At 32.7% G+C, this 13,031-nt stretch overlaps 1 protein-coding gene across 1 annotated transcript; it reads right to left on the reverse strand.

Annotated features, from left to right (window-relative positions):
- Nucleotides 1–1,961: 1,961 nt before the first annotated feature.
- Nucleotides 1,962–6,813, reverse strand: LOC133803665 (agamous-like MADS-box protein AGL12). Its single transcript, XM_062241774.1, has 7 exons — nucleotides 6,335–6,813; nucleotides 5,859–5,964; nucleotides 4,789–4,850; nucleotides 3,410–3,509; nucleotides 3,280–3,321; nucleotides 2,503–2,544; nucleotides 1,962–2,339 (listed from the first exon to the last, which is right to left on the reverse strand). The coding sequence occupies exons 1-7, from the start codon at nucleotides 6,514–6,516 to the stop codon at nucleotides 2,241–2,243; spliced, it is 633 nt and encodes a 210-aa protein (XP_062097758.1). The 5' UTR covers nucleotides 6,517–6,813; the 3' UTR covers nucleotides 1,962–2,240.
- Nucleotides 6,814–13,031: the final 6,218 nt, after the last annotated feature.

Consider the following 13,031-nt stretch of genomic DNA (forward strand, 5'->3'; position numbering starts at 1 on the left):
ATGATCAAAGTTTTATATATTTATCTATTACAAGCTTATGAGAATCACATGGTGTACCAAAAACAAAGGATATACCTAAAAAATGTGAAATTTATAATTCCAATCTTTTCTGATTTGTATTACAAGTGTCTTTTATTTTTATGCTTATATTTGTGCCAAGTTTACCTTAGACGTGTGATTGTTAAGGAACAGAACAAAACTCCATCATATGTATATAAATTTTGTCCTTGTTTGCAAGTGTATTTTGTTTTTTCTATGAATTATTTTGGTGGAATATAAATTTGGTGTTAGATTAATTACCAATTAAGTTCTAGTCTGTTGATACTGCAAGTAATAACAACAATAATGCTTCTTCTATTAGTGGTCCCACCATGCATGTTCATGCTCTAGGTGCTCCTCTTTGATAGTTTTTGTTCTACATTTTTCTTTGAATGTTAACTTTGTGTTTGGTTGATGAAATTCAATAAAGTTGTGTAGGTGCTCTAGGTGCTCCTCTATGACACTAGGCATATTCTCCAATATTAATAAAGGTTTTCATGGTCTCAGTTAGTTATTGATCTGTTTTTGTTGTCTTGTTCTTATGTTATATGCTTTCCTGATTTGCATATTATGTGTTTGTCAGAATGCCTCAAAGAATAATATTGCACTCTTGTTAAGAATAATTCTTGCAATTCCATAATGTGCCTTCTATTTTTTTTATGTAATTTTTTTTATACTTTATATTCTTCCTAATTTCTTATTATTAAATTTTTAGGTTCTTATGAGAATAAATTTTTAACCTCTACCGCGCTTCCTCTAAAAGAAGAAGAAGTTGCTTGAAGAATCCATTATTAAGTCAAGTTATGATATTGCAGGATTCTATCTTTAATTTTTAGGGCTCGCAACGCGAGTCTTAAAAATATTCTTTTAGAGCTCACAATGTGCATTTTAAAAACTTCAATTTTTAAGGCTCTCAAATAGAGGGCTCGCGGGGAGTGTGCCCTAAGTGTGAGCCCTAAAAAGTAGTTTTTGTAGTAGTGGTTGTTCCAACCTTTTCCAGGCTTGGTTCTTGACAGCTTGTGGACTCCAGACTCAGTAGCAAGGACTTTTATGGATAAGATATTCATAAATTTTGTATAACTGTACAAAGTTTAAGTTATATTCTGGCTATGTAAAGATTTTAAGTGTTATTAAAGTTATAAAGTTTAAAATTTTCTGCATTTTTTATAGATGTTGCCTTATAATTTTAGTGTTAGATGCCTGAGGTATTGGTAGGACTTGTCCTATGATTGTGCAGCAGACGTACCCGACGTAGCGGGGCGGTACATATATACACAATTCAAATGAATAATTGGTGAAGATAATTTTGTTGCAAGTAGAATATCAACTTTGAAAAAATAAAATATGTTAATAATTTTTTTGCAAAATAATATTATTGACAATTATAGCATTTAGTATTGAGTATATATTGTACATACCTTTTTCCAAAAGTATAAAAAGCTATAATATGCAAAACATCGTGAAAAACTCAATTATTGTATATAAGTACAACAATAAAAATTAAAAGGGATAATTGCGGCATAAGTATCAAATGTTTGGGTTTTGTACGCGGCATAGACCCAATGCTTATTTTTAGTGGCAATAGTACCCAAAGTCAGTAAAAGTGTAATTCCGTCAGCCTCCTCCGTTAGGTCTGTTAATGAGCTGATTAGGCAGACATGTGTCACGTTTTTATTGGTCTAAATCATAATTATTTTAAAAATATTATTGAGCTGGACCAATCACGGAGTGACACGTCTTGGTTCAATCATCACGAAATGAAGATCTAACGGAGGATGCTGACGGAATAACACTTTTACTGATTTTGGGTACTATTGCCACTAAAAAATAAACATTGAGTCTATATACCGCGTACAAAACCCAAACATTGGGTACTTATACCGCAAATATCCCAAATTAAAATAATGAAAAGTAAAACCAGCTTATATATAAACCCAAATATAGAATATTATTAAACAGTAGTAATAAAACAGCATATATAAAATGCCGTTCTTATTCATAATGTCAGCAACCTATGGAGTACTGGATTATTATTGATACAAATGGCTACGCCCACTTTGATAATCCAAAGCATACCTTAATTGTTTTCAATTTAGCAAACACGCCTATTAAACAGCAGAATATTACACAACATCAATACTATAAATATATATATATATAGTACTTTTCTAACAACATCAAAGACCTATATATAGCCTGTTCTAGAACTGAAATATCTCGTTCTGTAATATGGTTAATGGATATGGATTGTTAGTCGTCATTGGTAGAAAATCAAGATCAGTTGCAGTGTTCTCTTCTATCTGCACAAGACATAATAATATTTTTTTCTTAATTACTTATTAATTTTAATCATGTCTTTATAGTCTTTTTTATATATATTAATTTGAATGAGGAACAAGAATATATTGCTTTATTTAACAGATCGAAGTTATCCAAATGAATTTCATATTTCTTAATTGTTACCTTATCTTGGAGATACTTATTTGCAGCTTTCAGTATTCCTTCCTGATTAGTACAAAACCATTATAAGGATTCTTTAATTAGTAAATATACGAATAGAATATAATATATCATATATAATCAGGTAATGACAGATTTTTATTTAAATGGAACTTTTTATTCTAACCTATTAAATAATCTTGCTTAAGAAGTTTCATTTAAATGTGATCATGAGAATTTATTTACTATATTAATATTCCCATCATTTTGACAGATATATCGTTTTGATATTTTAATTTTCAGTGTCCGTACGATACGAAAAACTTTATATGATTATCTTTATCATAACATAAATCAATTTCACTTAAAATATATACACAAACATTACATACACTAATTAAACTATTTATATAGCGTTCTTATGTTTAATACCATGCATATTTAACTATTGTAAATAAATTAAAAATAATTAAGTAAAGAGTAACCACTGATCAATAAGTCTTATATATTCTGAGTTCTTTCAAAGAGAATCCAATCAGATTTTATCGTAGTGATGCAAACTTTTTTCATTTAATTTTTTCAAATGTTTAATTCCATGCCTTATTTTGTGTTCTCTCTATACCAAATATAGCACAAAAAACAATAAGTTCAGATTATTCGATTTTTTAGCGATGCAATGCAATATTAATTATATCATCATTTCATCTTACAAATATAACAAATTGAATTTTAAACAATAATCTGATAATTATATATATAAAAAAAATTATTAAGTTTAGATGTAAAGAATTTTGAACTGACCTTATTTTTTAACAGTTGGATCTCTTGAGACATGATGTCCATCTGTTATATAAATAAATAAATGATCAAATTAACTTAATTATGTAAACTTTTACATATCAAATTCACTAATAATTAATAATAATGTTACCTTTGCAGAGCGTATATGATAAATCCACAATTCAAGATTCTTTTCAAGAATTTGAAGTTCATCAAGACTCATTGTTCCTGCTCCACCTCCAAACATATACCTGTATATTAATAAGATAATATTATGAATATTCAAAATTATACTAAAATTAAAATTGACATTAATAATACACATAACCACATATACAGTAATAATACACATATACAGTCTTATTTTGAAATATAGTAGTAATTAAAATTGATCATGTCATTTCATTTGTGCCTGGCTTCATTGTATATATATATATATATATTTTATAATATTTCTAACTTCAGGAGCTTAATTTAATTATATATTATACATAGAGTTCGTGCATGCCTCAATTATAAAGGGGATTTATCCATTTGTAGTAATTATTTATAAGATTAATTATCTATTTTTTTTTTTTTTTTGATGATGAATAAGAATCAATGTGTTACTCAACAGCCAAAGGTTACAACCAACCAATACAAAACCAACCAATCCAACCACAAATACAACTAATTTTTACTGATCTTTGAGACCCATTCTCTATCTATGGTTTGAGCCTTTTTAGGCATTACAAGAGTGATGCTAACCTCAAGCTCCCTAATTACTCTTTGAGCCTTTATCAATTATCTATTTTTTTGAATACCTATTATATATATGGTTACGATTATCACTAAAATAGTGAGCTTATCCAAATTAATTAATTCCCATTGTGATGAAGCACTATAATCATGATTATCGATCATAATAATTATGTTTAATTATGTTTGTATGTATGGCTCGATCTTATATAGCAGTATACACATATAAATATAGCAATATATATATATATATATCATGTTTCCATACAGAAAAGATACAAATATATACTTATGTTCTTAATAAACTCTTTATATATATATAAATATGTATATATATGAGAATTTTTCTTTAGGGGCTTCACTTTAAGCTCTAGCGGTGGGACTCTCAGTGTTCTCGACCTGTGAACATTTTTCGGCCCGATTTTTTTTATGACCGTGTATATTGTAGCTATTTAGAGTATCCTGTAAATTTTTAGAAAATTCTGAATAGTTTATAGTACCAAAAACTAAATTCAAACATGTTGCACGCGTGACTAATTTTTTTTATGCGTGTGAAAAACAACATGTTTGAACCTAGTTTTTGGTACTGTAAACTATTCTGAATTTTCTAAAAATTTGCAGGATATTTTAAATAGCTACAATATACACGGTCATAAAAAAAATCGCGCTAAAAGCTGTTCATGAGTCGAGAAACACTGACAGCCACACCTATAAGGCTTAAAATGAAGCCCTATAATATATATATATATATATATATAAGCAGTTGGGAAAAAAAGTTTTTGTAGTACGTACCTGAGACCTTTTTGCAGAATTTCAATCTCTTGTTTCAGCATGCTTATCTCATTTTTGGCATCCTGCAAGTTCACGAATACAAAATATAAGTTGATCATTACAAATTAAATTAAGATAGACTAAATTAGTTTTTCGAAAAGAAAAATAAAGATATACTAAATTAGCTAATTATATATATATATATATATATTAATTCACAAATATTTAATTACTATATTTTATCACGAAGGAAAAAAAAATGTAGTTATTAATTTTTTTTGTCAGAAAAGATCCATATGTGTATGATTTGTACAAAACTTTTCACAGCAAAACATTATAGGAAAAAAAATGCAAAATTCAATTCATACCATGACCACATTATGGAATATTAATACAAGAGAAAATGAGAATCACTAGACTTTCATTGATATGTCGTGAGTAAAATAATAGTACTATACTATGCTAGCTTTGAGTATAATTAACCAGTGTTTAATAGTGTCATTAATGTATAAAAGTCAATTCTTTGGATGTAATTAAATTGATATAAACAATATTAAATAGTATATATCAGAATATATCGTCCATTAGCTATATATCTTACGTGTCAACAAGAGAAGAAACACTATAAAAATGTATGCATAATTTATCAGATCATATCATAATTAGTAAATATTCTCTAATAGGAAATGCGCCTATATAAATCAGAAACAATCAAGTATATATAATGGGTTGTGGACTCTACAACTACACAGTCCCATTATAAAACTAACTTTATACCGTGTATTTTTTTTAATTTTTTTGGGGAATAAATGTAAGTTATTAATTAGGTGTTATTATTATATATATCTAAATATAATAAAAAAAATCCTAGAATAATCACGAAAAACCAGAATCCGATGCTGCAAAACTTTTACTACTGCGTGTTTATGTGTCAAATTGTACTTTGTCTGGTTTTATTAGCCGCGGTTTGAAAGAGCATATTATTTAATTATATAGTTTATCTGTGTTAGTGTTCAATTGGATGAGCTACTGATATATATCTATATATATATATATAAATATAACATCTTAATCAACACATATATACATACCAGCTGATCATACTGCGTCTGTAATATGGGCTGTTGCTGATCAGCCTGAGCCTCCAGAGATCCCCTGCTCGACTTCATGTACTTCTCTATAAGCCCTTGCATGGTTCTAATTATTTATATATATAATTACAAAAAAAAAAAACAAAAAAACCCAAATATTATGTCAAAAAAAAAACCCAAATATTATTTATAATTTATGCAGAAGCGCATAATGCATGTGCATCTTCAATAATCTATTTATCATGCGCACCTTCACCGGCCCTTTTCATCATTCATAGTCTTACTTATTTAAAAAGCATAAATAATTAAAGTTAAAAAAACACACATCATTATTTATATATATATATATTCATGTCATAATCACGGCCACTTTCTCCTTGAACCACTCTTAATTTATACCCTTAACTTTATTATATATATATATATATTTATAGGAGCTAGGTTGAATACACGTGCCAATGCAGGAGCTAACGTACCCTTTGGTGGCGAGGTCGTAGAGCTTGCCATGGGCGGAGAAGATGACAAGTCCAATCTCAGCATCACATAGCACAGAGAGCTCTTTCGCCTTCTTGAGGAGCCCAGCTCGGCGCTTGCAAAAAGTAACCTGCCTGTGAACAGGGTTCTCTATTCTTCTCAGCTGAACTTTTCCACGAGCCATTTTGATGTATTATATATATATATATTCAAGAACAAAAAATATATATGTATATAATTTGGCCGTACGTAATATTATGTGATCTTTTGGTAGTTGATTTTTGATGAAAGCGCTTAGCTTAGAGGAGCAGACAAACCTCCCACTAGTTTGAACTAGCTTCGAGGATTTGCCGCAGAAATTGTGTGTGCTCTTGGCTAAGTACTAACTTCTTTAGAAGTTGGTTCTCTCTCGTTTGAAGCTTAAGTCGTTATATACTGGCTAGCATTCCATATAGCTAGATTCCCTTTTCCAATATCTCAATATATATCTCCTGGCCGTAATGAAAGAATAACTAGATGGTTCGGCATCTACCTACTTTAACACAACATATATTGTTAATATATATATACATATGCATATGCTAGCTAGCTTTGTTTTACTCTTTATCTTTTCAGCAAATTACAAGTTTGGGTATTACTTGTTTGGACCCTGTGTTTTGACAAATTACTTTTTAGATCTTATGTTTTGTAAAATAGTTAAAATAAAACCCTAAACTCAATTTTGATGAAGAAAAAATTGAATATAATAACTCAATTTTTAAGTAGAATGATTTTATTTTTGTTTTGAATTGTTAGTTTGGTAAATTATTTATAATTTTAGTTGAGAAAATATTAACCAAAATCGGGTTTAGGGTTTTATTTTAACTATTTTATAAAACATAAGGTCCAAAAAATAATTTGTCAAAACACAGGGTCTAAACAGGTAATGAGAAAAAATACAAGCTAAAAAAGGTATAAACCCTAAAAGTTTTAATAATTTTGTTTACTTTGTCACTCACTGATTGATTAGTGGCTTTTGTGATGTGGGTGTGTGTTTATGTATAATTAATCAATCTCTCTTCTCTCTCCAAAAATTCGTAAAGCATCTTGATTCATGAGGATAGTTTGGTCATTTAGTATGAGCTGGTAAAAAGAAACCCTAATGGTGATTATTATTATTAGTTTTGTAAAAGTTCTCCTAGGAAGCGTAAAGATCACTATCAAGACATTTATATTTTTCTATATATATGTAATCAATTGTTTAATACATGTACAATAAATATATTTTGCTATAAGTGAAAGTGTGATACATTATTGTGGCAACTATAGCTATAATATTAAGCGAAACTGGGATCGATCATTACTAAATATATCTAATACAGCAAGGAGAAACATTGCCTCGTTAATATTGCCAAAACTTGTACTATATAGACTGCGCGCTAAGTTAAATAATTGAAAAGCGATGAACTTTCCTTGCAAATTCTTTTTTTTTTTAAATTAAATTATATTTATATTAATAGGGCCATTTCTACATGCGCATGCATGTGTCACTAATTAAAAAAAAGAGATTACATGTGATAAATTGTAACAGTTTATTTCTGACCATTTTTACAAAAAATCTTTCTACTATTTTAAGATATGTGCAACAGCTTTTTTTAGTAATAAAAGTGAGATATTAGAAAAAATGGGAGGACAAATCTTGGCGTCAATCGGAATTATTCTTAATTTTGGGTGTAGGCTTGGCAAAATGATCCAGTGGAGCGGGCCAGTTTGGATCCCCGCTCCGACGGGGCGACTCTGGCCCAGATTAAGTGGGGCAAAAAATGGGGCGGGGCGTCGTCCCGATCTGATCAGTTATTGATTATTGTGGGACGGGTCATGACCCCCCGATTGCTCTTTTGTTATTTTTATTTTTTTAAAATCATTAAAACATTTAAAAAAAAAACAAGATCCCAAACCAAAAGTCCTACTCGCTCTCTTCATCTTCTTCAGTTCAGCCCCTCTAAACCTCTCTCTCTCTCTCACCTGGGTTTTCAAGAAATTTGAAAATCCCTCTTAGACCCATTGCCAAGATCTCAAACCCTCAGGGGGTCTCCATCTTTCTCTCAAATTCTAAGCCAAAAACATGGAACCGAGAACAACACCCAATTTTCAAGTAGGACCCCCATTTCTTAGGCCTTACAGCCATTGTTACAGTTACTACTTTTCTTCTTTTGTCTCTTTAAACTCTTGTCACTGTATTGCTTGTGGATTTTGTGTTTCAAAGGTGGGATATGAGTTGTTGTTCTTCCTAGTTATTGCTCTTCTCAAAATTGACAAAGTCACTGACATTTTGAAAATATATAAGATTGAGAAGGAAAAATGTAGAGAAATTTTGGAGAAAAATAAAAGTAGAACATAGCCTTAACCACTGATATGTAGTCAGTCAATCAACAAAAGAGGGAATATATGGCTATGACAGATCATTTTATAGATGACTCTTGGAAGTTGCACAGTTAGATTATAAGCTTTAAATATGTGTCATGCCCACATGATGCTCCAAAACTTATAGACACTCTAAGCTCTTGCATGTCTGAATGGAGTATTGAACAGAAGATTAGTACAATGGTTGTAGATACTTGTACTACGAACGATGAAATGATTCCACTTTTGAAGGAACAATTTGATTCAAAGTGTTTCCTTTTAAATGGAAAGCTACTTCATATGCGTTTTTGTGCGCATATTTTGAATCTAACTATTAGGGATGACTTGTTTGTTATTGGTGACAACATTGACAAGATTCGAGAAAGTGCTGCTTATTGGTCGGGTACACCAAAGAGGTACGAAAAGTTTGAGGACACTGCTTGTAACACCCCAAGTTGCTAATAAGGTTTAGGACCTTGATTAGCGTGCCTGGAGGGCAATAAGTGAACTAATATGATAACATATGAATTTAAATGAATATGTGATTAGAATGCATGTTTAGGTGGTATAAATATGCATGTGGGCCCCGTTTCCATGATAGGGGTAAATTGGTAATTTTAGCCCGTTGAGGGCATAAATGTGATAATTATACTATGTGGTTTGTACCATGTGGGTGTGGTGATATTAATGTGATGCACGTGCCGAGACGGTCTTAGAGAGCTAGATAACTCAAAAGTCACAACGGGATTTTATACCCGGCTCGGAAGGAGCCTAGGGGTACTTTGGGGAATTTTGTGAGTTGAGTTGAGAATTTGTGGTTAATGGTTATTGGTGATTGAGTAACCTGGGTAACCATTAGTAACTGCTGAGAGTAACAAGTTTAGGTGGAAGAAATGGTAGAATTGTAATATAGGTGAAAGGACAAGAGTGCCCTTGAGGTTTAGTTAGGAGAGGATAACTATGAGAGGATAGGATGGTAATTTGGCAGGGGTTTAGATCACTTCAGCTGAAGGAAAAAGATCATGCACGTTACTTCATTTGGGACATGTTTTGTTTATGCTGAAATTTGGAGAAACCTAGAGGAAAAAAGAAGAAAAGGAAGGAAGCTGAGTTTGGAACCTAGAGGAGGAATCAAGGTGGGTTGAAGTAATTGAAGCCAAACAAGAGTCAAGATTTGTTCTGAGGTAAGAATTTCTCTTGTTTTACTGAGTTTTAAGCTTGATTTTAGAAAGTAAGAGTGGGAATTTAAGGATAGCTATGGTTGGTTTTGTGAGAATTCAGCTTGTGGAATTAGAAGGCTTAGCTTGGAGCTGGAAGCAAGGGAGCTTAGGGTTGGATTCTTCATTCAAGGTAAGGATTCTGTGCAATTATGAAGTTTATTTCTGTTATGAGTTATGGAGTTTGAAGTGTGGTTTATGTTTGGGTCTAAGCTTTTAACTTTCTGGTTTGAATTATTAAGGCATGAAACTAAAGTGTGATTTATGGGAGTGATTGTGTAATTGAGCTGGGTTATGATGTTTATAGGTTGTTGAACGGTCTATTTTGGGTTTTGAATTGATTTTGGGGCTTAGGTATGAGTTTGGGATGAGTTGGGAGTGTTTTGGCTCGGGGAAATGCAGGGGAAAAACCCAGATTTCTGGGTTCGCGAAGGAGCCCCGCGGCCCTGTTCTTGGGAGTCGCGGCGCAAGGCTGCTTCAGGACAGGGGAAGGCTTTCTGACTTGCTGGGCGCCGCGGCCCTCTAGAGCAGCGCCGCGGCGCTAGGCCAGTTTCAGAGCATGGAAATTTTGCAATTTTGAGCTTTTGCTCCGGGGGTTCAGGGGTTGTTTCCGATGAATTGTTTTAGGAATTTGGGGATTCCGAGAGTGTGGGATTGGTCCTGGGAAGTGGTTTTGGATTGATTAGTATTAAAGGATGTTTTATATGTGTTGTGACTAGGTCTTTGGAGAGGCTCGGGTTAGAGGACCGTGCTCGCGGCTTTAGTGCATCAGAAAGCTCGGGATACAGGTAAGAAAACTGTAGCACTCGTAGAGCAGGGCTTGGGCCCATAGTTTTTTTGCAGGACGCGACCCTAGATTGTATTATTGCTAGGATGTAGCATTACATGAATGATTATATATTTGATTGTTATTTGAGAATGCTAAATGTGGAAATAGCAGAATGAACGGCGAAGGGCCGGGAACGGCGAAGGGCCGAGAACGGCAATGGGGCCGAGAATACCACTTAGCACATGGAGTGCTCGTGGTTAGGGTGAGACCCCAGTGGATACATGGGATATCCTTACGGTATAGACCGAGATCCCAAGCTTTGGTAACGCCTCTGGGACGGCATGGCCGTATATGTGTTTGATTATATGCACTGTCTGACTAGTTATGAGCTATCTGTTGTAGTGACTGTATATTATGCATATGTTATGTACTGTTTGAGTTTTCTTGCTGGGCTTCGGCTCACGGGTGCTCTGTGTTGCAGGTAAGTGCAAAGAGAAAGTCAACCAGCCATGAGTACGGAGAGCGTGGGGGCGGCGCGTACATGTTTGGCCTGCCCGACTGCTTTGGTTAGGGATATTTTTGAGAAATGGCTGTACAAACCCTAGTTTTGATGGTTAACTACTTATAAACTTGTTTTGAGTTGTAAATATTTTATAAACCAAGTTTTGGGATCCCAAATGTTAAACTCTTTAACTTTTAATGAAGTAGAGTACTTTTAAAGGTTACAGCCTTGTCTTTTTGTTTAAATCACACTTTTGTTCTAAAAACATCGCTTAACGAGTTAATTGCACATTTTAAACTCACTTAGTAACGACTCTAAGGTAGTAGGGCGTTACACTGCTCGTCTTCTTGGAGTGACATGTACTAAAAATTTGTTACTTAATTGCATGGCAAGGTGGAATTCAACATACTTGATGCTCAAGACAGCTTTATTGTACAAGACAATCTTTGAACGATCAAAGCTACGTAATCCAAAGTATAAATGTCTGCCATCAAAAAATAATTGGATTAGAGCTCAAAAATTATGTGACAAACTGGAAGTTTTTATGAGGAGACAAAATTATTTTTTGGAACTACGTATCCTACTGCTAATCTTTTTTTCCCAAAGATGTGTCAAATTAAGATGAGAGTTGAAGCATGGATGATATCAGATGAGTTGTTTATTAAGAACATATCAACTCAAATGATGTCTAAGTTTCAAAAGTATTGGGAAAAGATTCATGGGCTTATGATTGTTGCAGTTGTTTTGGATCCAAGGTACAAATTTATGTTGATCGAATATTTTTTTCCTAAGCTTTATGGAAATAATCCGTTGACTGGTTTTTTGGTCAACTAACGCGGAGTTGAAATAATTATTTAGAGAGCTTTCATTCAGACAATCAATGAACCATAAATTATCCAAGAACCTAATAACTACGAGCAATGAATGATAAAAGACACCAGAGATTATAGAGGTTCGGCCCCAAAAGACGGCAATGACTTGCTTCCTCTTTAATTTGTATTGATCTTAAAGGTTTATACAAGATGACCAGTGAAAACATGTACGATTCTAAGTGTAAAAACAATATAGAATGGCAAAAATCTCTGCTAAGTGTTCCTAACGAGTTGGTCGGTATATTTTTGGTGCTAGTCGGTAGGCTAAAAGTCTGAACCCCTCCCTTGGTGGTGGAAGATTTGTATTTATAATGTTCCCCAACGCCCAGGAAGTTGTGCCTACACCGCCATTGCTGCAAAATATTCTTTCCTTCTCGCGGGTAGTTGCAATCCTATTCTTCAGCAGTTTGACCGAGTTTTCAGATGAATTGTTAGGCGTGGAAAGGATGTAACTGACTTCATCCGACCAGGTACATCGGGTTTCTTGGAGAGCATTCCGAGCAGCCTCTTTTCTGGTAGACACACCACACAACTTCTCTCTTGGGGAGCACACCGCGCAGCAAATGTTATTCATTGGGCAAGTGTGTTCTTTCCAGCTTCTTTGACTGTTGTACGCTTATGCCACATGTCACGAATAAAAGGTCATATGCCCCCACTATGATGCCACGTGTCCAACCTTCATACTCTGTCAGCTGTGTTTATTTAATATAATATAATTTACTATGAATTAGCAACAAATTACTTTTTAAAAAAGAACTAGCAAGAAACTTAAATTTAAAATCTACGTATAATATTTAATATTACATTAAACATATAATATATAATCTCTTGTTGTCACTCCCAAATTCAAAAACTAGAATAAACATAAACTTAAACAAAAGTAAATGAATTATTTGATTAATATAGGATGTTTATTTCAAAATTTATATGACATTAATATAAATTTAATAAAAATAA

Source organism: Humulus lupulus, chromosome X (assembly GCF_963169125.1).
Source record: "Humulus lupulus chromosome X, drHumLupu1.1, whole genome shotgun sequence".
Taxonomy (NCBI): domain Eukaryota; kingdom Viridiplantae; phylum Streptophyta; class Magnoliopsida; order Rosales; family Cannabaceae; genus Humulus; species Humulus lupulus.